The 26104-nt window shown below is 31.9% G+C and overlaps 1 protein-coding gene across 2 annotated transcripts in view; it reads left to right on the top strand.

Moving 5' to 3' along the window:
• The first annotated feature begins 1883 nt into the window (after positions 1 to 1883).
• LOC132724837 (msx2-interacting protein-like) overlaps positions 1884 to 26104 on the top strand; it is a 64676-nt gene continuing 40455 nt past the window's right edge. For both annotated transcript variants that reach the window (XM_060709801.1, XM_060709792.1), the window contains exons 1-2: positions 1884 to 2123; positions 12525 to 12812. In XM_060709801.1, coding sequence (XP_060565784.1) covers positions 2041 to 2123; positions 12525 to 12812 — 371 coding nt within the window. In that variant the 5' untranslated portion in view covers positions 1884 to 2040. The remainder of the gene's footprint in view (positions 2124 to 12524; positions 12813 to 26104) is intronic.

The raw sequence follows: 26104 nt of genomic DNA, 5'->3' as shown, positions 1-26104 counted from the left end.
TTAGTTGTCAAAATTGTTATAAGTTATCGTAAAAATGGGAGATTTTCTTCATTTCTTACTAAATAGAATTTAAGCTACATCTTATATAAAGTTGCCGAGAATCTATACTCTTGAAAAACGCTTGAAAATAGAAAAGAAATGAGCTGCGACGGATTTATCAGTACAAATCCTTTGTTCTTTGTCTAGACACTCGAAAAAAAAATTGAGTGATAATTGACAAAGTATTTTCGGTTAACAGAGGATAATTGTCACAGAAACTCGAAATATTGCTGTTGATAGTGGAATTATACAAGTCAAATAACTTGAAAAATGGCCATTTTGGGGAAATAAAAACCCGAAAGGATGTAATGCACTAAGTGACGTCATAACTATAGTGAAATTACTGTATTTTGGGCAACGCCTTGCACTTGGATACATTTCTTTCGGAGTTAATGTTATAGAATATATAATATAGTAAATTCCTAAAATAAAATTGTGTTTATATATTTTGGAAGCCTTTTCTTTTTTACCTGTATTTTTTCTTGGTTTGTAATGAAAAATCCTTCAATTGCGCACTATCAAAATGGAAATTACTCTTTCAATAATGCGTTTACGTGTATCTAGAAAATTATACGTGTATTTGCTTTGAATTTCAGCAAATTTCTCCGCGTGACTGTACACACATATATAGGACAAATACATGTCTGCACTTCTTATCAAGCAGGTTCTGGCAACGCTCCAAGTTTTTTGTTAACCTAAAACACGTTCTATACACATTTAACCGAGGGTGGTTCAATGCACAAGCTTAATTACACACAGCGAACAATAAAACTTATTTTGCCCGCGGCAAACTAATATCTTTCCGTGAATCAATTGTAACGCGCCAGCGCTTCCGTAGAAAGAATTATTTGTGAGGCTACCGCGGGGAGCTGTCAAACTTATTGAAAATCAATAACCCCTAGAAGCGGATAACTCGGCTGTCTGACTACTGGACTTGCAAATATTATAGTTGCCTCGCTTATACGTTCAATGAGAAATTAGAAGCATTCTTGAAAATGTTGAGAATTTTTTATTTTAGTTTTCTGATTTTAAAATCCAATTCAATTAATAACAAATATATGTTTTTTTATAAATTTTCTTGAAGCGTATCAATTTGAATACTTTCAAGCTTTTAAAAGGACAAGACCTTTTCTCATTATTACAAAACAGTAACACTCACACATACCGAAGACAATTCATTGGCTGTATAACAAAATTCTGTCACTAAATTTCGTATGTTCAAATAAAAAAGCCTAATACCTAATTAGGTTGATATTGACATTTTCAATGACATCCTAGGAATTCATTTTATGATTCTTTTACACTGCTAAATTCATTTCAAAAGTAAAACAACAACATTGAACAAGAGAAAAAAATGCGTTTCCTTTTTTTTTTTTTTTTTTGTTGCAAATATAAGAAAATGTTCCATAGATCAACTCATTAATGAATAAACTAATATAATATTAAAAGCAATCAAAATTTAAATAAGACTCCATGTCGGCTGTTTAGAAGGATGCAAATGCATTATAAATAAATTATATGCTACCGTTGTAAGTGTAGAATTTAAAGCAAAAACATTTTAAATTGACATAACCAAAAACTTTATTCATATTTATAAATATAGGGTAGATGCTGCACATTAAACTATTCATTTTAAACGCTCAGACAAATAACTTATCTTCGATAAATACTTGTACAGGTCCTTTATCTAATATATAAACTTTTAAATGAAAATAAATATTTCAATTCTTACTGAAAACCCTTACTAAGACAAATCAAAACTCGAAATAATGTCGATCCCATTCATAAGAATGTTAACGTTGAGCTGACCCCTTCCTTCTACACAATCACATGGCATATGCTGTATATTAAGCTGTCACGTGACAATGACGTCACGCGGTTTAGTACGAAATTTTTTATCGGGACTACAGCGAAGTTGTAATGTGTAATGCAATGTGCTATTTTAAACGAAAAATGTCGGCGTGTTTGAAGTTTACAATAGGGATGTAGAATTCTAGGGAAATGGTACGCGAAACAAGGTATCTTCTCGTTGGGAATTTACCCGAAACGATTACAGAAAATGAAATAGCGGAATATTTCAAGAGGTGAGTAACGAAATATTTTACAGAACGTGTCTCTAATAACAATTTTGAAGAAGGGTCATGCTCGTCGCGCAATGGAAGTATTATTATCGCGTTTTGAGTTATTTTAGCTCGTCGACAGAACACACATTGAATTTGCGAATGCTTAATAGAAATATGTAAAAGATAGCAAATTAATGATAATAATTGATGTGTTGCGTCAACAGAAATTTTGTTGTTGTTATTCACCACTCATTGTTGTGGAAAAATTTCAATTGTAACCTCTCGCCGGACACTCTATACCCTTATTTATGTTGCTGTTCATATTGTTTAACAAGAATTCCGAATTTTTGTCAAAGAAGAAATTGAAAAATAGCACATGTTTAAGCATTCTTAATTACTGTGTTGTTGCTATTATAATTGGATTAAAAGTAGTTCCAATTAAAAAGTATGGATGCAAATAAGTGTCATAATTTGGAAAAATTTGAATGTTTCAGAAAAAAATACAAAAAATAATGTTTTAGATCTAATATTTTTATGTGAACATAAATTATGAATTGCAATTAACATAATTTGCACAAATTTTTATAATTTAGGAATATTTGCACATCTCTACTTTAACATGAAATTAAAAGAAAATTTCACCACCTGAAAATTAAATAAATTAAAATAATGTCACCACTTTTTATTTTACTTTTATTTATTTCTGCATTTACAATAGATACAAAAGTACTATATATTGAATATTGATGACCAAGTTATTTTGAGTGAACAACTCTGTATTTGAATTGTGCATCAAACTTTCCAGAATTAAATTAACCAACTTTCTTGGCTAGAAATAATTGTTGTATCATGTGACAAATAAATATGGGGGAGGTACCATATACATGTACAATTGATATCTTTTAGTCTAACTTTCTGTTTAAGATCAAGAAAAAGTAAAATTTTAATCCTTCCTAACATGCATAATCTTGCAGAGCTGTTAATCTTTTGGGTAAATCCCTGCTTAATTTTTCATGATGAAAAAAGTTAAGTATTAATTTAATGCTTTAATGCGCTGTCAAAGGTTTATTTCCTATTAAAGTAATCATATGGGCTTGTCCAATGTTTGTACAGATTTACTTGATAACTATAGTCTAGGGTAGAATTAGAACCATATTGCATATATTTTTTATCAATTTGATTAAAATGCTAAATTAATATTTTTGCCAAGTTTTGAAAAGACTGAAATGAAATACAAACATGAATTCTCTTACTGTTGTAATAATGTAGGGATGTGCTGAAGTTCTTACTCTAATACTATATTTAGCATTTTAAATGAGGTGCTTTATAAATCTAGACAAATTTACAGTAATATTGTAAAAATTTATAATCATGATTAATGCCACCAGCCAGTAAAAAGCTTGCACCTTTGTGCACACATGGCTATAATATAAACTATGATATATAAATACTGAGTTTTGTCAAAATTAATTTATAGATATTGTTAAAATTCCTCACATGATAAAAAGGAAATTTTTTTGTAAATTAGTGCTATGCTATATTAAAATTAATTGTACTGGTAACAGTTAACTATTTCCTAAATATCTAAATTTTTTGGCTTTGCTAATATGTGCAACCACAGTATGAATATTACTTATTAGTTAGATGGAAACTATAAAATAAGTAAAAACAAATTCCAACATGAGGCCCCCAACCGCTTCCAAATATAAAACACAAAGACTTAATCTTTGCTTCACATTTATCCCCATTTCATGCATATATATAATAATAAGCATTTATGTCATTAGTTTTTATGACCAACTGGATTTACAATCTAATATTATGAGAGTTCTTACAAGGACCAAGACAAAATCTTATGGACTGCTCCAGTGGTCCAAGTTCCCACATTGTTCCGACTACCTTGCTGGCAACAACAGACTAATGGTGTGACAAGAGCCTCACTTTGGTCCCATCACTGTTTACTAAAATATTCGGCCACTTCATATCTTGAAATTTTCCCAAAAAATGATGAAAGTTTGTCCACTTTATGATTAGCATGTTGAAGGTTCAATGGACTTCATATACATACTTAATCATAGATATGTACCCCAGTTCTGCTCAACAGTGATTTTTCTCGCTTAATTGGGAAGAGGCCTTAGCCTCATGATTTTGGGAAAAATTATCGCTAAAATTGCTAATTTGGGAAGAAAAAAGCAGATTTAAGTTCAGATTTTTGGGAAAACTGCATGATTTTAAAGAAAATTTCAATTGGGAAGAGGCCCTGTTTCGGAGTCTGTTATATAAATAAAAAAATCACTGCTCAACTGTCTATTCTAACTAGTTTAATGGAAAATAATTCCAATATATATTATTTTTTATTGCAAATTCTTGTCTGATACCATTGCAAATAGTTTATTAAGATTTGATAGAACATCTTAAGGAGTCACACATTCCTTTCATGCACATTTCTTTTTCAAAGAATGATGACAGAAGTTAATTTTACAAGATCTGTATGATATTTGAAGAATCTTAGTATTCTACGAGGATATTTGCCATTGGGAATACATAAATAATCTTGATTTCAAGAGCTTCTTAAAATCATCTTTCTAATGAATTTTCATGGGAAAATTTGGTGTACTCGGTATTAAGTTGCAAGTGTCTTTAGCTTACCATGCTAGCACTGGTGTTTTAGTCATTTTCGGTTCAATTATAGATTATAAATAATTCATCACATGTATGGCAAAGTAAATCTTGTTTAAAATCTCCCTTGAAAAATTACATTTAAGAAGACATCATTTTATGTTTTTACTAAGTGAACATGAACTAGTCTTTTATTTGTTGCCTTTTGCTTAGTAGTACAGTACTTGTACATGTAATGTGATGGATACACAGTGACATTATTAGAATGGACAAAAGTGATATTAGCAGGACTGGTACAAACCATACAATAATATAATGTATCAAATTATGACATTGTATGACCACAGTAAGTGAAAGTGGGCCTAGTGAAAGCTTTTTATAAGAGACATCAGTTCTTAGTTGTTGCTGTTTTTTTAATCTTTAAAAAAAATGTCAGGTTTTTCATGAATTACCCACTAAATACCAATTCCTAAACTTTCCTGTGTCATCACAGAAGAGCTTGCAGGCAAGTCTGCACATCTGTGCATGATGTGCAAGGTTGCAAACTATAGCATTTTAATATTAAAACAAAGGACAGTTTCAAATTTTAAAGCCATTTACGCAAAGTAAGATTGCAAGGTAATGGATGAAATTTGCTTTGGCAAAATGGTAGTTTTCCTTCATTGTTGCCATCCATTTCCTGAAAGTGCAGATAATTTGATTATCTTCAAAGATATTTCATTCAAGAATGAAGCATAACACTTGAAGCCGAGTACAAAAACGAATCTGAAGAACTAACATGTCTGTCTGAATATATATGTAACAAATTGGTCAAGTCCCTGTGGCCTATCAAATCCATTCCTATGACATTTTTGTGACTATCGTAATTCATCGTTTGGTTCACCATTATTGTCGGATATTTTTGCAGACATGACGTTACTGCAATCATTTTGACATAGATTTTAGCATTGCCCAGCATTCTATTATTAAAGTTGTTATAAATGTTTTTGCCCCTCCAAATTTATGCATTGGACTGAAAAAAAAATGTGCTCCTTGAATTTGGAATTTGACATTGTTATGGGGAATTTCAGAAACTGCAAGATTCAGACTTTGGAGTATTGTCCAATAGACAGGCATGGTTATAAACTGGTGTCATCTATTAAGACTGGCAATTAATGTTTTAAACATTTTAAATGCTTTATATCAAGGATTTACTGCAAAACTGTTGAAGGTCCTTCTTTATTTCATATAACTTACTACCATTTTGCAGTCATAACTGGTTGAACAATTGTAAGTAACATCTTTGCCATAACATGAATACCTAAGTTCTGTGGAAAAACTAAACCTCAAGTTCTGTTGTACATTGGCAATGATGAAAAAATTGAGGGAAAAAAATAGATTGGGAAAGCAGGAAAACTAAAATGCGCATTTAGAATTACAAGAATGTTTTATTAATTGAGTATACTAGATATGCAGGCATGATAATTTATAATTGATGAAATCATAAATTAATGAAACTAATTGTCACTGACTTTCCATAGTTATGTTGCTGTGGGCAATTTTGGCTTTCCATAAATTTGACAGCATTTGTATACAGGTTTTAGCGGGATTGTTATATATGAAAGTTGATAGCAGCTTTTAATGTTTAATGCATTTTGCCCAGAGGGTATATTTTATGCCTTAACCAACTAAAACTGATTTCCCTTTGCCACCAGTATAGAGCCAGGTTGGCCTACATATATAAGTGCATTGTGACCATGCAGACTGTTGTATTTTGTTTTGATTTTTCATTATTTTGATATAGAAATCCCTTTAACTTTAAATTGACTGTTCCAAATTCAAAGCAAGACAAAGGGTTAACTTAAGAATTAATATAGTAGGGATTTCCCCTTGTTTTATAAAGCATCCACATATATTTTTAAGGATGTTATATTCATACATGGCCGGAAAACAAAACAATATGGAAAGAAACTATAATATTTATACAAGTGTATTTGCATTACTTTACTTATAAGTTGTAAAAAAATCCTGTAAATGCAATATATATGTTATTAATAATATTAGTGTTGGGTATCGGACGCAAGATTCACTATCGATAATCAGACCACCACAATCGATTGTCTGCCGATAGTATAATCGAGTTTCGCACTTATTATGGCCCTTTTTTCTTTTTAATGTACCAATCCTTGTATGTATTTTTTTTATACAGTAGTGACCACATTTTGAGAATAAATAGTATGATTTGCTCTTTGAATTCAAAACAAACAACACAAAGTAGTATATTAAACCATCCAAAATAGGTTTTGAATACAAAAATGACTTTAGGATGTCTGAAATTAAAGAGATTCGGATGGGAAATTTCTATTTGACCGCATGTGAAATAATCGATTTTTAAAAAGGACTATCGATTGTCGCCGATTTTGGGGTGGTCCGATTAGTTATCGATTTTCAGAGACAATCGGGACAACACTAAATAATATACCATTTTTCTTTATAATTTTACTACTCTTTTACATAATTAGTGCCAGCAAAATATAAGTCTGACCTATGATGTTTATTAAGAAATTGTACTTTAACATGTTGCATTAATTATGCTGTCAAGAGAAATCAGCTTTCTTTATAAATAGACTAGTAGGAAATTCTGAGTGAATTTTCCCATATTTATATAACTAATTGTGGATTTTTAATAGATGTTCACGGCAGTCATTTAGAACTAATTTGACAAGAGCTTGGAGACATCTTCAGTTTTCTGGCTAACCATTATAATATTGCTATACATTTGATGATACAAGGGCGAGTCAGATAGTTTGTACTTCCCATTTTCTTAATGGCTTTTCCGAGAAGCCTCTTATATTATTCAAGTATTTAAAGATATAAATTGCGCACATAGCTTGAAACCTTGTAAAATTTTAATTAAAAGTATTGATGTTCTCATGATTTATGTCGGTCCAGTACTTGTTTACGATATTAATAGTCTCGTAACACAGTGAAGAAATATGTGTCGTTCACCTTGTATAACAAAATTTGATCGAATTAATATCGACCACAACTACCGAACTAATCAACAGAAATCAATGCAAAGTGGAGACTTAAACAGTAGCTAGCTCTAAGTCTATTTATTCAGTACTTTTTACATATTGATTATTATCGAGATCACATGACCTGGTAACTAGCAAAGCAACATTGATCATGCCTCAACCGCATGATATGGCTTGCTCTATAAGTCAATAATACGGTTTAAATTTAGCCGACATTTAAGTTAGTACAAAAAAATAACCCTATCAAGTTTTCAGTTACGGAGATACAGTTTAGACTTGTTTATTTAGATTTTTGATAAAAGACTTTATTTATAATAACCGAGAGACGGTTTGGTTTAGCAGCTTTTAATCTTGAACTTTACAGCCATCTTGTCCTTGATTTCATTTTCGAATTTCAGCTACATTAAAAAACAATTCATATACAGCAGGATGTTTTCTCTAAATTAGATAATTGTTTCCAAAATAATCGTGTCGTAAAATTTAGACTCAAGGTTATAATTATACTTCGTTTATAGAAGCACTGTCAAAATAACACCATGAGCCAGTTTAGTGATTCATATTTAAAATGGGCGAATCTTTTCTTTCTCATTTTATTTCTCACACTGAAACTTTAATTAATTTTGCGATGAATAAGCGTGTTAAAAAATACCAGTCCACCTATCAGTCTATTGTAGTATCCAAATAAACATTACATAATTATATCATTTAAAACTTTCTTTTAGAATATTCTTGTTTTGTTTTGAGATACGGAAATGGCTTTGAATTTAACAAAATTTAACAATTTTTTTTCCTCTTTAACTTTACCATCTACAACTTATAGAAAGGATTTTCTTCTTAGCAGACTAGAAAATTTAATTGAGTTTTAAGTTTAAAATATTAATGTTTTGGATGAAAAGGTTTTGAAATGCAATGTACTGTTTTCAATATTTTGTTAATGTATAAGTAAAGTAATGCCAAATAAAGTCGTTATGATTATGAATTAAGCAAAACGCAAATTGTTTTCTTAAGAATTCTACATTTCCATTCATTGTATATATTTGATATATATTTGTGTCTTTGCTAGTAAGATACATGAAGTTAGTTCAACCCTGTAATGTCCATCGCAACAGCACTATAATGTCAGTCAACCTAATCATTATGCCTATCAGATATTTTCGCCCTCTCGCTAAATATATAAAATATATTTATACCGCGGTCATTGTAAGTTATTCATAGTGTTTTCAGTTTTATAATTATTTTCAAATTTATTCATCACTTTTCTAACATCCAAAACTTGATGTCATAGTTTTGTTATCTGTTAATAACTGCGATTAACAAATAAAACTAGGTTTAAGCCAGTTTTCTAGTCCAATACAATAGTTAAGTGTAAGCCAACATTTTGAATTTCAAGATGGCTACCAGAAACAGCTATCAACTTGCCTGGATATTTGCATACATTGAACATAGTCATGCTGTAATGAGTCATTGGGTAAGTCCACTTCTGCACAAGCAGAGGGAAGTCTGGTTTTAAATGATTTTTGCAAAATGCATTCTATTCCCAGCATAAAATTAAATATTTTTTTGCATTATCCAAGTCCCTGTATAGTAACGATTCATATGCAATAGAAATATCATAAACTTTTGCTGCAGTTAAGGAGGAAATGACATAATTTGGACTGCAAAAGAAAATGGATGAGTCCTAAAATATTGACAAACTAGCTAGGGAAAAGCTTTGATAAAGATTTCAAGCTGAATGTATGCCCTTGGGTCTGGTGTTATCGCTTTTGAAAAGGTTATGGACTTGGAGTGTAGCCAAGTTAATAATAAATTGCTGTATGCACAGAGAGACTTTAGATTGTTTATGTTTGGTGGAGAGGATTGTAAAAATGGAAAATTGATCAGAAATGTTGGCTGGTCGCCAGAGTAATATAAAAAGCTGATCCTATGTGTTATAGTTGATATAAACAGAACAAAATCTAAATACATTCAGGCTTTTGTAAAGTAAATCCATGTTTTGTTGAAGGCTTACATTGTAGGACAATAGGGATATTGAATTAGATTTAGAACTACTTGCTTGCGGTGTTAAATTACTTCAAAACCATGTTTAAACATTAAGAGTGCAGATCTATAGAGGGGGAACAAAAGCAAATAAAATCCACTTAACATATTTGTATTTGGTTCAATACAGTTTTTGGCGCAAAGTTTTGAAAAGTTTGCCACATCAACAAATATAGATTGAATTCAGCTGGTTACTGGGTAGATTTTAAATCTTAAAAGTTTGTGTATTAATTGATTTTGGTTAGGATGTGCCATTAGTACTTATTTGTTACAGACAGATCAAAAAGATTGGCCGTTATGATTAATATTGGCAACTTAAATGTCATTGCTTTTAAATTCATATAAAACAATTATACTAATATAAAAGGAATATTATAAGTTGAAAATCTATTTTTAAGTAACAAAAATTACTGTAATTTTTGAAAAGGTGGTAATGAAATCTAGAGAATTATAAGAATTTTATGAATGAAACTAGTGTAGAAATAATCTAGATGTCATACATGTACATTTTGATTTTAGCTTTCAGACCATTGTATCAATTCTGACAAATTAAGGAGTTGAAATTCTGAAATGAAATCAAAACTAAGCTTGAAATTCAGTTACCATTTTGGTTTATTTATTACTGTTATGCACATTAGGCCAATCTTTTACATAACTTCATCAAGGGATGGGTCTAAAATATCTTTCAAAAAGTTAAAATTGAACTTATAAATCCCGCACAGCAACTTATGAGACTTTAGGAGCAGACTTTCTCGCAAAATTTTGAAATTCTGGCACTGTTTTTCGAACGATTCCGGACCAGAGAATGTCATCATTATACTGCTTTATAAAGTTGAGGAAATCAGTGTGGACTGGTTGCGAAATAAAAAAAAACGACAGACATTATTATTGATCAGACACAAAGCTTCCTGCAACATCACTTGAGAACCCCAGATCACTCAGGGAAAGAAAACTTTTCTGTGTGTAATGAAAGGAGAAAATGAAAAAAAAAGAAGTGAATCAGCATTCTGTGGTAGAACAAGAAAACCCCAGAGCAAATCTTTCCCTAGTTAATATAGCAATGGAGAAAAAAAGTTAGAAAACAGATACTGCCCCGATCAATGTTTTGTTATAAAAGAAACAGATGTGTACCATAACAGTTCAGTCATTTATTGTAACAGCTGGTATAAGTCATCACCTTATTCTTCAGTTAAAACAAAAATTTGCTTTTATTATAAAATGGTATCAATCAAACAAAAATTGTATTTGTTCATTATAATTTCTTAAAACCGTAACCATAAATTTTATACAATTTGAAATTATTTTTTCTGCAAGAATGATTCTTTTTTTTTCTATAAAAGTGCTTCCGTTCGATATTTTTAACAATTCAAAGTGTGTAAAATCACACATTTTGTAATCTAAATAAAATTTGATTAGTTGTTTCATTTTTAAGGCGAAATTAATGTAACATATGTTTGAATTAGTCATGTGATTGTAAAATAGGTTAGTTTCATATCTGTTAATTTAAAACACCACATTTTTTCACATCCGGAGATAAGAAACAAGTTGGAGTGTTTTTAGTTTCCTTCGAGGACACGTATCCGCCTTCTTAAACCGGCAGTTCGCTGGCTGTTTAAACTTTATTATACATTGCATTGCGTCAGACAGTTTCATAAAATAGCTGTCCTGAATATTTGCTAAAGCGATACGAAATACTTGAACTTCTTCCCGAGTCGAATAAACACGTTTTAAACGGATGTTATCTTTGTTGGCAATCTGCCAACTTGTTCACAAACATTGGATTTTATGGCCAACTCTTCTTGTGTATACATATCTACTAAATATTCATGCTCATATCAGTGTAACGAGAATGATAATGACAGATAGATGAATGTCACATCTAGCATGTATACAGTTTGGGTTTGATAAAGAAATGAAAAATCCCCCCTATCATAATATCTTCATAATGGGCGTACAGTACAATCAGTGCGTTGAGGAAATAGGTATAATGCTCGGCATAATGGCTTGGATAATGAATGAATGTGTACATTGAAATGTTTGAAAGAAAATTTGAATACTACATATTGTACGGATTCCCATTGTGGTCTTACATTTTATAAAAATCCATTTTTAACACAAAAAGATCTTGAAATGCTGGGTCTCTTTCAAATTATTCCTCCTGAATGCAAGTGACATAGCAAATTTAAGACTGAATTTCTATTTTACACAAACCTGTTCTTAAATAAACTGGTTGTCATGGATACAGTACGAACATATAAGATTGAGAAAATAACGCATTTGCTATCAATTTTCTCAACACGTTTAGAAAAGCTATATTTATAAGCAGTTAAATTTAACATTATATTGCATGTAAAATTAAGTTGCCATTCTTGTTATGATTGCAAAATTTAGCGGGCCACGATTAGTGCTTTAGATTCTTTAGTTACACACAAAGTGGAACTTTGACTCAAACTGTGGTATATTGGTCTTCAAGTTCATTTTGTTCATATTTACAAACATTATTTAAGTTTATTACACTTTTGTAGGCCACTGTTTATTGTTTTGATTATATACCTTTTAAGCTGATTTTAATATTACGATTTGTTCATCATTGCAAGTACATAAGTAACCAATGGCATGAACACATTTGATGGACATGTTTCAAAATATATTATATTTAGATGAGTATCAATAATATATAATTATATCTTCATTATGAGAAATGTGAAGGGAATTTATTATTTCATTTTGGTTCTGTTGTATTTTTCAGATATGGAAAAATTCAAAAAGTGAAATTAGAAAGAAAACCAGACAGTTCATCAGATAGTGACGAAAAGGAAGAAGGATGTATTACTGGTCTTACTGCTACTGTTGCATTTACTGACATTAAATCTGCATCAAATGCGCATAAAGCAGAGAAAAATATTGGAAATAATGTACTATCTAGTGAATATAGCTCCGGTTTCGGGGCCACCGGAAGTGTTGTGAAACGTACGCATGAACCAGAGATTTTTCCACGAGTGCCCCCTCCTGCACCCTTTCCAGCTAGAACAAAAGGGTAAGTTTTGCAGGTCTGAGTTGAAAAAGAAAAGTAGATTGTAAGCTTTTTCTCAGGAAATTTCTTATTTTATCGTGTATAAATGTAAGTAATCGGGGTAATTGGAAAGAAATCTTATTTGATCAAACCTTACCTTATTGTAATATCGCGTTTTTGAGAATTGTACTTCAACATTCGTATATTTGACATTTGTGTCGAAAAATTTCTGAAACATAGATCAAAAACTATTGTTGTGTCACAAATCTTAAAATGTACTTCCTAGTTAATTGTTATTATTAGTTTTACAATAAGTTTATTTTGAATTGCAAAAGGAAATTAAGTAAATATAACAACTTTAGTGTCCGCGTGTCTGGTTTCAAGATACAATCCTATGATTAATTTCAAAACATTTCATGTATTGGTGTATATTGTATACATGAAGGTAGAGTTTACATTCATTACTTTGTGGTCAAAGCTATTTTAAAATATGTCGCATTTAAATGGATCTTCTTTTGCTACAGCTTGCATGTTGTTGTTTTCATTTGTATAATATGACGGTAGTTGTGTGTTTTTTAACTCTTTGAGTTTTTGTTATTGTGACGATTTTTATTTTTTAAATGGATTAACACGACGGCGAATTATTGTGGATGTGAAATGAATAGGTTTTATATTTTGTTGAATTGCTAAGTTAATAAGCCAGATATCTGTATGATTTTCCTACTGTATATGGATTGAAAATTGACACTTCTACGGATAGTTGTGATCTTATGACAGAAATGAGACCGTATATATATATATATTATATATATATCTTTTGGAATATATAGCATATGATATCTAGAGTGTTGTGATGGGGATTAATTTAATTCTCGGTGGATATAACAGACTGTTTATATTGTATAGGAACCATGTTTTTGACATTATTTGTTAATGTGAGTGTATATATATAATATAAACATTATATACAGTATGTAAGGAAGAATGAATAATGGTTTTAAATAGAAGGTACATAAATATGGGTTCCTTAAAAGACTGCAATATTGGTGAAAAACTGATGTTTCTGGAAGTATTTACATGAATGCGTGGAATTTATTTGCACTCAAAATAGGAATAGTTATGTTGTTAAGAAAGGAATGTACACATTATTGGAAATACTAAATGTTCATAGATTCACTGATGGATTATCTAACTAAGGCATATAATAGGTAAGTATTTGGAATAAGCATGAATTTTGTTTATGTTTTATAATTATAATTCTTTCAGTTTAACCCATACTCTGCTGAAATTTCTTAAATTGACTTGCCCAGCTCTATCTATTCTTTTATCAATTTTTGGAATATCAAGCTGAAAATATAAAGTTTTTGTCAGCCAACACTGTGTAGGGCGTTAGCATACAGGTTGGCCCGGCTGCATACTGGTTGCAAAGACTTATCACTTTCGGTTTCAGCAGGGTGAGGGTTAAATACGATGATTTGCATGGCATTGCACTGATGTTTTGTACATTAATATGATACATGTAATAACACAAGGGTTTCAGATGCTTGCTGTCTTTTCATTAGCAAGTTTTTGTAAATTGCATAGATTTTATGTACTTCCAGTTTAAGTTTTAGATATTAATTATGGCAAAACAAGGATTTGATATGATAACGAAACCCTTGACCATGGAAGCAGACTATATCAATATTGGTAGAAGACCACTATTTACATTGGTAGCAGTCAACTATTTATCGGAGGCACATTGATAAAAAGAAAATAAGGACTAGAATGAATGTTGGAGGCAGACCACTAAATGGGAGCGTGTGGAATAAACATTAGCTGTTTGGAACAAAACTATTCTATGTTCTATTGCCTAGCTATTGGTACATGTTTTAAGAGCAGGTTTATAATTTTATATTGAATTAATTTTTAACTTGACATTTTTCTTTGTTAATAAGGCATGCATATTGATTTTTCAAAATAAAAAAACAAACAACAGCCCTGTTACTTGATACTTGTTTCAAGTCAATTATTTTAATTCCTTTGTTCTCCTACATTACAATACATATTTGAGATATAGATTATATAGACAAAGGGGAAAATGCCAACTTCTAAAGTGTATTTAATAATAAATGACAGTCATTTTCAAATATTATTCATTAACAAGTTTTGATTTGCATATTTTGTAAATGTTATTCAAGTTGCTGCCAAGAAACATCTATACACATTTCAAGTACTTATTAACTATAAATTAAACACATTCAAAGCAAACGAAGATATTTGATTGTTTGTTAAAACTTCATAGAAATTCAAGCATTGAATAAGAATCAGTTTTAGACAAGCTGTTTAAATGATGTGTGGTAAATAAAGACCATTGTTCGAACAGCCATTTTAGAAAAATTGTAAATTGTCAGCTACTTAAAGATTTTAACCTTTACCCAGCTTGTGTCCAGTGTAGTTCAAGATCAACCGGTACATGTTTGCCATCGGATCACGGTAGACAAAGTTCGCTTTTTAACAATCAGTACTTATTATGGAAAAAAAATGATTGTTGTTGTCCAGTATGAAAGATGGACGAATCTTTTAAAGATAGTTTGAGAGGTATGGGTTAATAGTATGACAGAAATCTGAATCTCTTATACTCTCACTATGGTCAGTTTACAATTTAAGTCTAGTCTAAAAAAGTAGCCTTAATTATTCTGATGTCCTTTGTTTTGTTCAGATTGTTTGTTTACGACACTGTTATAAAATTGTCAAGTTGTGATTGATATGTGACGAGCAATTCTCATAAAATATGAAAGGTAGTGTTTTCAGGCAGGGGAAAGACCTATTTTTATGCCTCATTTTTTCATGGACTGTCAAACTATATACTTATGTCAAGAGGGCAAGCCATTACATGTGTTGTTTTTTTGTGTACTTTGTCAGTACTTTTGCTTTATGAAGAGTCACAATTTTTTGTTGACCTTTTCAGTTGGTTAATTTTTTGTTAGCAAGGAATTTTTCCCAGTATATGAAAATAAATTTTGATTAAAGCATACTTTCTAAAGTTCATGCAAATTAGTTAACAATATTGCTGGTCAGAGCCTGTTGTTTGTTAGTTGTAAACCAATTTTATTATGCCCCCATTTTGAAAAAAAGGGGGTATATTGCTTTGCACTTGTCGGTCCGTCGGTCCGTAGACCAAATGGTTTCCGAGTGATAACTAAAGAACCCTTAGGCCTAGGAACTTCAAACTTGGTATGGTGATTGGTCATGACCAGTAGATGACCCCTATTGATTTTGGGGTCAAGGGGTCAAAGGTCAAGGTCACATTGACCTTGAAAGCAAAAACGGTTTCCGATCAATAACTAAAGAACCTTAAGGCCTAGGAACTTCAAACTTGGTATGGTGATTGGTCATGATCAGTAGATGACCCCTATTGATTTTGGGGTCAAGGGGTCAAAGGTCAAGGTCACATTGACCTTGTAGGTAAAAACGGTTTCCGATCAATACCTAAAGAACCTTAAGGCTTAGGAACATTAAACTTGGTATGGTGATTGGTCATGATCAGTAGATGACCCCTATTGATTTTGGGGTCAAGGGGTCAAAGGTCAAGGTCACATTGACCTTGAAAGCAAAAACGGTTTCCGATCAATAACTAAAGAACCTTAAGGCCTAGGAACTTCAAACTTAGTATGGTGATTAGTCATGACCAGTAGATGACCCCTATTGATTTTGGGGTCAAGGGGTCAAAGGTCAAGGTCACATTGACCTTAAAAGCAAAAACGGTTTCCGATCAATAACTAAAGAACCTTCAGGCCTAGGAACTTCAAACTTGGTATGGTGATTGGTCATGATCAGTAGATGACCCCTATTGATTTTGGGGTCAAGGGGTCAAAGGTCAAGGTCACATTGACCTTGTAGGTAAAAACGGTTTCCGATCAATACCTAAAGAACCTTAAGGCTTAGGAACATTAAACTTGGTATGGTGATTGGTCATGATCAGTAGATGACCCCTATTGATTTTGGGGTCAAGGGGTCAAAGGTCAAGGTCACATTGACCTTGTAGGTAAAAACGGTTTCCGATCAATAACTAAAGAACCTTAAGGCCTAGAAACTTCAAACTTGGTATGGTGATTGGTCATGATCAGTAGATGACCCGTATAGATTTTGGGGTCAAGGGGTCAAAGGTCAAGGTCACATTGACCTTTTAATTAAAAACGGTTTCTGATCAATAACAAAAGAACCCTTAGGCCTAGGAACTTCAAACTTGGTATGGTGATTGGTTATGACCAATCAGATGACCCCTATTGATTTTGGCGTTAAGGGGTCAAAGGTCAAGGTCACATTGACCTTGTAGGTAAAAACGGTTTCCGATCAATAATGAAAGAACCCTTAGGCCTAGGGACTTCAAACTTGAGATGGTGATTGGTCATGATCAGTAGATGACCCCTATTGATTTTGGGGTCTAGGGGTCAAAGGTCAAGGTCACATTGACCTTGTAGGTAAAAATGCTTTCGGATCAATAACTTAAGAACCCTTATGCCTAGGAACTTCAAACTTGGTATAGTGATTGGTCATGACCAGCAGATGACCTATTGATTTTGGGGTCAAAGGTCAAGGTCACATTGACCTTGTAGGTAAAAACGGTTTCTGATCAATTAACTAAAAACGCTTAGGCCTAGGAACTTCAAACTTTGTGTGATGATTGGTCATGATCAGCAGATGACCCCTATTGAGTTTTAGGTGAAGGGGTCAAAGGTCAAGGTCACATTGACCTTTAAGTAAAAACGGTTTCTGATCAATAGCTCAAGAACGCTTAGGCCTAGGAACTTCAAACTTGGTATGGTGATTTGTCATGACCAGCAGATTACTCCTATTGATTTTGGGATCAAGGGGTTAAAGGTCAAGGTCACAATGACCTTGTAAGTAAAAACGGTTTCTGATCAATAACTAAAGAACGCTTTGGCCTAGAAACTTCAAACTTGGCATGGTGATTGGTCATGACCAGCAGATGACCCCTATTGATTTTGGGGTCAAAAGTCAAGGTCACATTGACCTTTTAAGTAAAAACGGTTTCTGATCAATAACTCAAGAACGCTTAGGCCTAGGAACTTCAAACTTGGTATGGTGATTTGTCATGACCAGCAAATTACTCCTATTGATTTTGGGATCAAGGGGTCAAAGGTCAAGGTCACAATGACCTTGTAAGTAAAAACGGTTTCTGATCAATAACTAAAGAACGCTTCGGCCTAGAAACTTCAAACTTGGCATGGTGATTGGTCATGACCAGCAGATGACCCCTATTGATTTTGGGGTCAAAGGTCAAGGTCACATTGACCTTGTATGTTAAAACGGTTTCCGATCAATAATAAGAGAACCCTTAGGCCTAAGAACTTCAAACTTGGCATGGTGATTGGTCATGACCAGCAGATGACCCCTATTGATTTTGGGGTCAAGGGGTCAAAGGTCAAGGTCACATTGACCTTGTAGGTAAAAACGGTTTCTGATCAATTTACTAAAAACGCCTAGGCCTAGGAACTTCAAACTTTGTATGATGATTGGTCGTGACCAGCAGATGACCCCTATTGAGTTTTGGGTCAAGGGGTCAAAGGTCAAGGTCATGACCAGTAGATACTTTATAACCCTTATTAATTGTTTGATCACTGGGTCAGACGTCATGCATAATAACCTTATCACATGACTAATTGGCTGCTGATAGGGGGCATACATGTTTTACAAACATATCTTGTTTATTTAAAAGTTGATATTTTTCATGATGTTTAGGTAATGGTTTTAGATGCTTGTTTCCCTAAATGCAAAATATAAACAAAGTAGTATTTTGGCTTTCATACAAAATACTGAATCACTAAAGAAAAATATGGCTGGTAATTGGTCAATGGGTAACTTAAAGGAAAATGTATAAATACATCAAAAGAAAGCTTTTGAGAAATACAAAATAGTCATTTCTGGGGCATTTTCTTAATCTCTACTGAAATCTGAAAAAATGCTTCTTTTTTTTTCATTTTCAATTAATAAAGTTGGAGCCAGTGTAGATCCTTGTATCATCCCATTTTTTTATGGATTTGTTTAAAGATCTTATTTGTTAACTGGCTTTGATATTAGAATATACATCAGTTCATTTTAGCAGCATATAAAGTAATTAAAAAATGTAAAAGGATAATCCGATACCAAAAATAGAAAGGTTTTGAGAAGTGAAAATAATAGCATTTTTGGGCTCAATAGGCCTTTATAAATACTAGTAATAAATAATCAAAATCTGCATATTTTTTAGCTTTTTTCAATACAGCAATCAATGTTGTAATAAACATATCTGTGTAAATGGCCATTATAATATAATGCAGTGTAAACAATCTTCTATAGACACCTGTTGTTAGGATATCTAGTTATGTAATATCTCACAATTTATGTTTACATGTGTAGAAACCTTGTGTAAAAGGTCCATTATAACATTATAGGAGTGTAGGTGTACAATTACACACATTGGCATAATATTATGCAAAATTGATAAGTGCTCTCATTTGATCAATGTGATGCAATGTTGCCTAATTGTATACATAAGTTATTGATACTATTACATATGCATGTGTAATTTACCTGTGTAATGTTACACAATTCTATGCAATGTTATGCACAGAAACAGTTAACATATCTATATGATGGTACACTTTTATGCAGTCATGTTGTTGTAACTTTCACAAGATGAAAAAAATGATAAGTTGGGGGAAATGGTTCAAACATTGCTGTTGGCAATGTAGCAAAAGTTTGATGTACATTTTATAACATTTAAAGAATGTTGCAGCTTTAGTCCTTGTGGTTTGGTGGAGCACTGTATGATCGCATCTGTCGCTCTCGTTGTCTTGTACATGAATGTCATTATCCTGTTGGCATTTTAATATAATTTGAATACATAAATGATAATTAATGCATTCTTAAAACAGAAAATGAATAGCAAAATTTAATGAATTGTCATTTGGAAAAGGAAATTTTTGCGCTGTACATATTATATTTTGATAAATTTAGAACGTGGCGATGTACAAATGTAAGATGTCAGAGGTATAATTGTATGACAGGTTTCAGGCAAATTTTAGTGACAACTATGCATGGAAATTATTTGAATTTGTACTTATGGATAGACATTGTTTTGATTTGTTCTTTGAAGCATTGAAGTTGCTGAGACTTTTGACTGGTATTTTGTATTAAAAGTATTTGACCTCTTCATTAACACATTTCCAGTAATATTTTGCATGTCATTGAATTTTAATTACATCTAGCTCAAGTTTATGTACATGTACTATTCAATGGTATCTTTTCTAGTGACAAGTCTTTAATTGTTTCATATTTCTTATGAAGCCATACAACAAAGATTTGGCCATCAGTCAAAAATCCTGGAAAGTCGTAACAATTGTAATGGTAACAAAGTGACATCATTTATGTAATCTGCCAGATATAAATAACTTTGTTGTTGGACTACATAATGTGACTGACTCACAGGTTTTTCTATAGGATGATGTAGCAACGAATTTATTTTAATCTTGATTGACATCCAGTGATGAAAAGCCTGAGCTATCAGCAGACCCTAGGAAAAATGTTTTATTGATTAGCATATGGAGAAAAAAAGTGAAAATGAAGGAAAACTTCCTATTAGTGCTGAATCCATTACTTTAGTCATTATCTGTTTCTGGCCTCAGACAGAATATCAAATCTATTTCCATGGTAACAGTTTTCTGTTCTATTGATTCTCTCAAGTTAGAGATTCCTCTTTTCTCTTCAAATCAAGAATCGGTTTTCAATAATAAGAAGAGGGAAAAAAAGTTTTTCCTACGCCTGTTAGGCTAAATGCAGAAAATCTCTGGGAGAAAGGCAGCTGGCTTTAACACTAACATTGGGAGCAGTTGTTATACATTTATAAGAGGGGAGAAATCAATAAGGATAACAGAGTTATTTTCAGTAGCAGCAGCTGATGATATGATTAATGGGTGCCTTATGTTGCCTGAGAATATTACAGAAGAGAAATCCATGTTTTACACAGATTCATGATAATTTTTAGTGTTTTATGCCCAAGGAAAAATAACAAAAAATACAAGAACAAAAAACAACAACCAAAAAACACGCAGAACAAAAAAAAACATTAGAATTTCATTGATTTAAGGTCACCTGTTTCCTAAATTTCTAAATGATTAAAATCTAAAGTGAACATATGTTGCAAATGCATAATTAATAGCTGTTTTTCATTCAAATTAGTACCATTCTCTAACTACTGTACACAGAAAACAGGTTCAATTAGGATCTTCAGTTTGAAGCACACACAGCATCTTGTGTAGATTACATGACACTTTTATGTGGTTTTCGTTTCGCGATGCCATCAAAGATCTTCAGAAAAAATCTAGAGGAACTTAACAAGTTCTTTATGGCACAAGGTTTTTTTTTTATATCTAGTATATAAACTGTAAAGTTTTATGTTAAACGAAACAGTTGATACGGCTATTATGGTGTATGTAGTGTACGGAATTTGTGCCAAGATTTTCTGTTTCATCATGCAATCGACATGCCAAAATACCTGCTCATTAACGTACCTTTTTACCATGGGAAAACAGAAAATCAGATCAACCTGATATACATAAGCTAGGTGAACACTAAGACTTTTGCTGGGTGCATATATATAAAGGATTATCTTTGCTTGTAGATCTGTCTGTTTTTCTTGGCTTGCCATCAGTTTTCATAGTAAGGTAACTGTGAGGGGCATCAGAATTACAGCCACCAATTATCCCTGCATGATGGTAAGTAAGAGGTGATTAACAATGTTAAATTGGTTTGAATAACTGGAGTCTATGAATCTCTAGGTAAGGTGGTATTGACCCCTTGTGCTGCTTCCAAGGTTAGCAAAAATAATTTTTTCCTGTTAGGGGACCATAGGACCTAAATTGTGTTGGTGAGCCCGTAAAATCAAACCAAAAAAATACTGTCAGAAGCTTCATCTGTGGCACTATAATTATGGCAGTGGAAATGATTATTTACCATAGAGTATTGGTCATCAATGATCACTTAAGCCATTACAGTCAGTTATTTAGCCAGCTTTGTTTAATGGTCATTATGGCCACTGAAAGAACAAATGATCTGAATAAGCAAGGCAAATACCAAGTGTAGTCATGTAATGATAATTTCGTATGTAGTGAATAGTTTGAGCCTACTGTACTGGAAAGTCAAATGCTCTGGAAACCAAACCAAATTTACATGTATTTACAAGTAAGATCTTCAGCAACAGATATATAACAGGATTCAGAAGCTGTTAATAGAAAATGTAATAAAAACTTATTTTTATATTTGTAGACCAAACAATAAGTAACAAATGTACATCTGTTTTTCCGTATATTTTGTACTGAAAGATTGAGAACACACAAAAAATGTTAATGGATATATAGGATAAATTGAACTAATAAAGCCATCGGCAGTCCTAGCTTTCATTATGTTCTTGTTGGCTAATGTGCCTATAAATAGATGACAATTATGTTATGGGATGTTATAGGATATAGAATGTAAAAATGAGACCCAGATACAATGAGAATGTTTTCATCCTATTGTGCTGCAAACTGATCATAAAAGAATGCGTGAAAGAAAATGTTGTGTCTAATTGGAAAAATGACAGAAGCTGTTAATATCAGTTATTGTGTTGCATCTTTTATTTTGTCCTCAATAACATTTCTTTGTAATGAGTGTAATATACAAATGGTTGACAGCATGGTAATGGTTTTCAGAATGTCTCATTATTATAAACGAAGACAAAGGAAGTCGACAGAAACCAGAGTTCAAAACGGCGGATAAAGTGTAGCTTGCTTTGGTATTACTTTCTGGGTAGATTTTTCACCAGGTGTAGTTTTTCTTTACTGATATATATACCGGTATCATTAAAACGGAGCTATTTTATCTGTAGAAGATAAAAATCCTACATATATCACCATAGCAACGGTGGAAAAATGAGTGCATTGTTGAAAATAGCCTTGTACATGTCTGATGAAATGTGAAAAACTAGATGGAGGGAAATTTTCACTTGGCAGATGGCCATAATGTCTGACTGACATGAAAATTACTGGCCTATTTTCACTGTTTAAAGTGATATTTTAGTGTGCTTTTAACCTTTTGTCCTTTGTGTATAAGTGATCCAGCCATTTCAAATAACTGTTAACTGTTCGGTGTATTTTTTTGGTGAGAAAAGAACTTTCATATTTTGCCATTTTGGTCTCCACAATTAAGACAAATTGTACTTCTATAAAATTGTATCTGAAAAAGATTTTCATACATGCATTGATGTTACATTTCTTTTATATTTAAAGTTCAATAGTCTATTGTTTGAAAGCTTAATTCAGGGTGAGACTAACAATGTTTAATAAAAATAGCTACCAAACACTTAAAAAGTTAACAAATGAAGTACTATGTAAAATGTTTTCACTTCCTTCTCGTGAAAGAGTAAGTGTTTATAAACGAGGTTTTTCCTGGAAAATATAGATTTGATCTTAATTGCTTCATATGTCATACAGATAGCATACAATACATGCATGTACCACAAGAGAAACATACTTTTAGGGCGAATGTGTGTTGTTTAATGGATCTCAAGAAACTTACGTTTGAAGTTTGTCAAGAAAGAAAAATCTATATTCGACCTACATGGTTAAAAAAAAACGCGCAATTCGTCTCATGTTTTATTCAGAATTTTTTTGTTGTTGTTGATGATGAAGATTGAGAGTGAAAGAGCAAGGAAAAAGAAAAAAACCCAAGCTGTGAATAATTAATGAGCTTTCATTTTGTAGATATGGCTTCAGGCAATAATAATGTACAACAAAGGATTATGTCTCGCCTGACACATTTCTGTTTGCGTTTTTTGCATGTGCGCATGTTTTCTTTTTATTTCAAGTACTTCTTGGTAAAACAGTATAAATACATTTGGTTAAATTCCCTTTTATGGAGAGTAGTTTCACTTTTGATAATAAGTATAAAATGTTTGTTTTTTTGAAAATTGTTTGTTTAGCTATTTTGTTAAGCTATTAACATATCTATGTTTAAACAAATGAGAGAGCAGCCCTTTTTCTGTTGCACAGTCATGGTCCAACACAAGTCTGTAAAATACCTTTCGGCTGTCCATGAATGAATAATAACAAAAGGCATATTTTTCTTGAAATTGATGAAGAAAAAGTTACCTAACTTTCTACATAAGAGTTTTATACATGATACTTATAGCTTGTAGGTGATATTGTTTGTACTTCGATGTGTAAAGGACATTAATACATAAAAATACTGTGTATGTTGCCATATTTTTTCTTGCAATGATGTGTAGCAATTTGTTTGAAACACGTGCACTCTTTAAATTTATTGTTTAACCAGACGTAAAATTAGATTTTCTAGTTTTAAGGGTGGTCTCGACAACTATGTATCAGTCTTTCGTTCTGTCTTGTTTAAAATGCTGAGATTACAAATCACAAAGCACTGCATTGTAGATACTTTTTACATACTTTCTCACATGCAGTTAAAAATAGAAAGGGAATTTAAATTCTTATGTTTTGTGTATTTTGAAAAAACAATGACAGTCAGATTTGATTTTGTTCAGAACAAGCAGTTGGTTACCATATTTACTCAAAACAGCTATGTTTGAAGCATCTCTATTATAATTATATCACATGTATTTTGTAATGCGCATGTTGATCTTTAACAGCTTTTATCCTGTTCTCAACAACAAAAAATGCAATATTTACAATAGATTTGTCTGCTTCACTCAAAATATAAATTATGAAGTTCACAATTGACTCACTGCATTCATTAATGAAAACTTTAAGCACAGCTCCCAATTCAGTGTTCTCGGCTATACAATATTTCAAGAATCTCTTAACAATGTTTTCTGGACTAAATTTTACCTATTGTCTGCTATTTTCTTTCTGTTTCCCAGAATCCATCTCTGTAAATTATTTACAGACTGGTTGTATATTTTTCTTCCTCTTGAAAAGTTCTGAAAATTGCTGAAACAGATGGTGCACCAGTCTGCTTTACCTGGTCTTAGATATACAGACAGATGTTGGCTGGTTTCCTAAATACTGATTATAAATCTGCAATACACCTTCCAAATCTCCCGGAAAACTTGAAATAAATCTTGTTATCTATGTAAATATTCCTGAAATGCGACTTGAATTCTAGCCAAACCTAGTTTCTTGCCAATTTTTGTGGAGCAAATTACTGTTGTTGTTTTGTTTTTTTTCCCCAGTATTTTTCATCTTATTTTCCCTCATGAGTTTTTTGCTTCTCAGAAAATGGTAATCATTTTTCAAGCTGTTTTCACTGTGAATTGTACTTTAGGTTTTGTTTTTTGTTTTTATTTTTTTTCATAAGTGTTTTAGTTTTATGAGATTATACCCGAATATGATGTAGCATTTATTTCATGTTTTAGATAGCTTTTTAGCCTTAAGATCATTGTTACAACTGTGTTTAAAATGAGTAACCAAACCACAATCCTATCTGTGAAGTATTGTGGTTAAAAAATTTAAACTGAAGTAAACATTGGAATGAAAACTTTGTTCTTCTTGCTGTATGAGCATATTGGAGATCATCATATTTCATGCTCAAATGAGCAAAAACATGAAAGATAAATGTAAAATCCCAAAATGATGGAGCAGAAAATGGATATTTATGTTTTTGGAGATTAAAAGTTGTCTTGTCAGAAAATCAGTTAATGAAATCAAGCATTTCCATAGAAACTAATGCATTTATAATTAGGATAGGTATATGTAAAAATACAATCATATATTCATCATCATTCATGGAAATGATATTTTATCAGGGATAGGTATTAAATGTAGTTGATACTGTTGATGTATTTGTTTTGTTTGTTGGTCAAAAGCCATGGACTATGTCCTAGATAACTTGATATTAGGTTGTCTGTAGTTATCTCCAGATGTCTTCATTGTGTACAATCATGTTAAACATATTGTATCGAATGGAAATTTACTGTAAAACATATGAAGAGATATCATAATAGCTGCCCAATCAGGGGTTTACTTTTATTATATCAGTCGAATCCCATCCTCTTCTCAAGTGCATGTAATTCACAACAGTACTGGTTATTCTTTGAAACTGAAGAGGGTCAAGATTTTCAAACAAGTCTTCAATCAAATCAAATCGAACTTCTCACTTAATTGGCATATACCCACAGTAAACTTTTTGAAATATTTTTGCTGAGTGTTTTTGTTTTTATAATTTTGGCAGAAATACCCTGCAGTGTCATTCTGTTATTGTTGGCTGTATTTTTGTGCCATTAAATTAACATTAGATTTATAAATTCAGATCTGGCATGTGCA

Source organism: Ruditapes philippinarum, unplaced genomic scaffold (assembly GCF_026571515.1).
Source record: "Ruditapes philippinarum isolate M1 unplaced genomic scaffold, ASM2657151v2 ctg502_1_1_1_1, whole genome shotgun sequence".
Taxonomy (NCBI): Eukaryota; Metazoa; Mollusca; class Bivalvia; order Venerida; family Veneridae; genus Ruditapes; species Ruditapes philippinarum.
The sequence above is the reverse complement of the archived record's forward strand: the minus strand, read 5'-3'. Positions and strand labels throughout refer to the sequence as shown.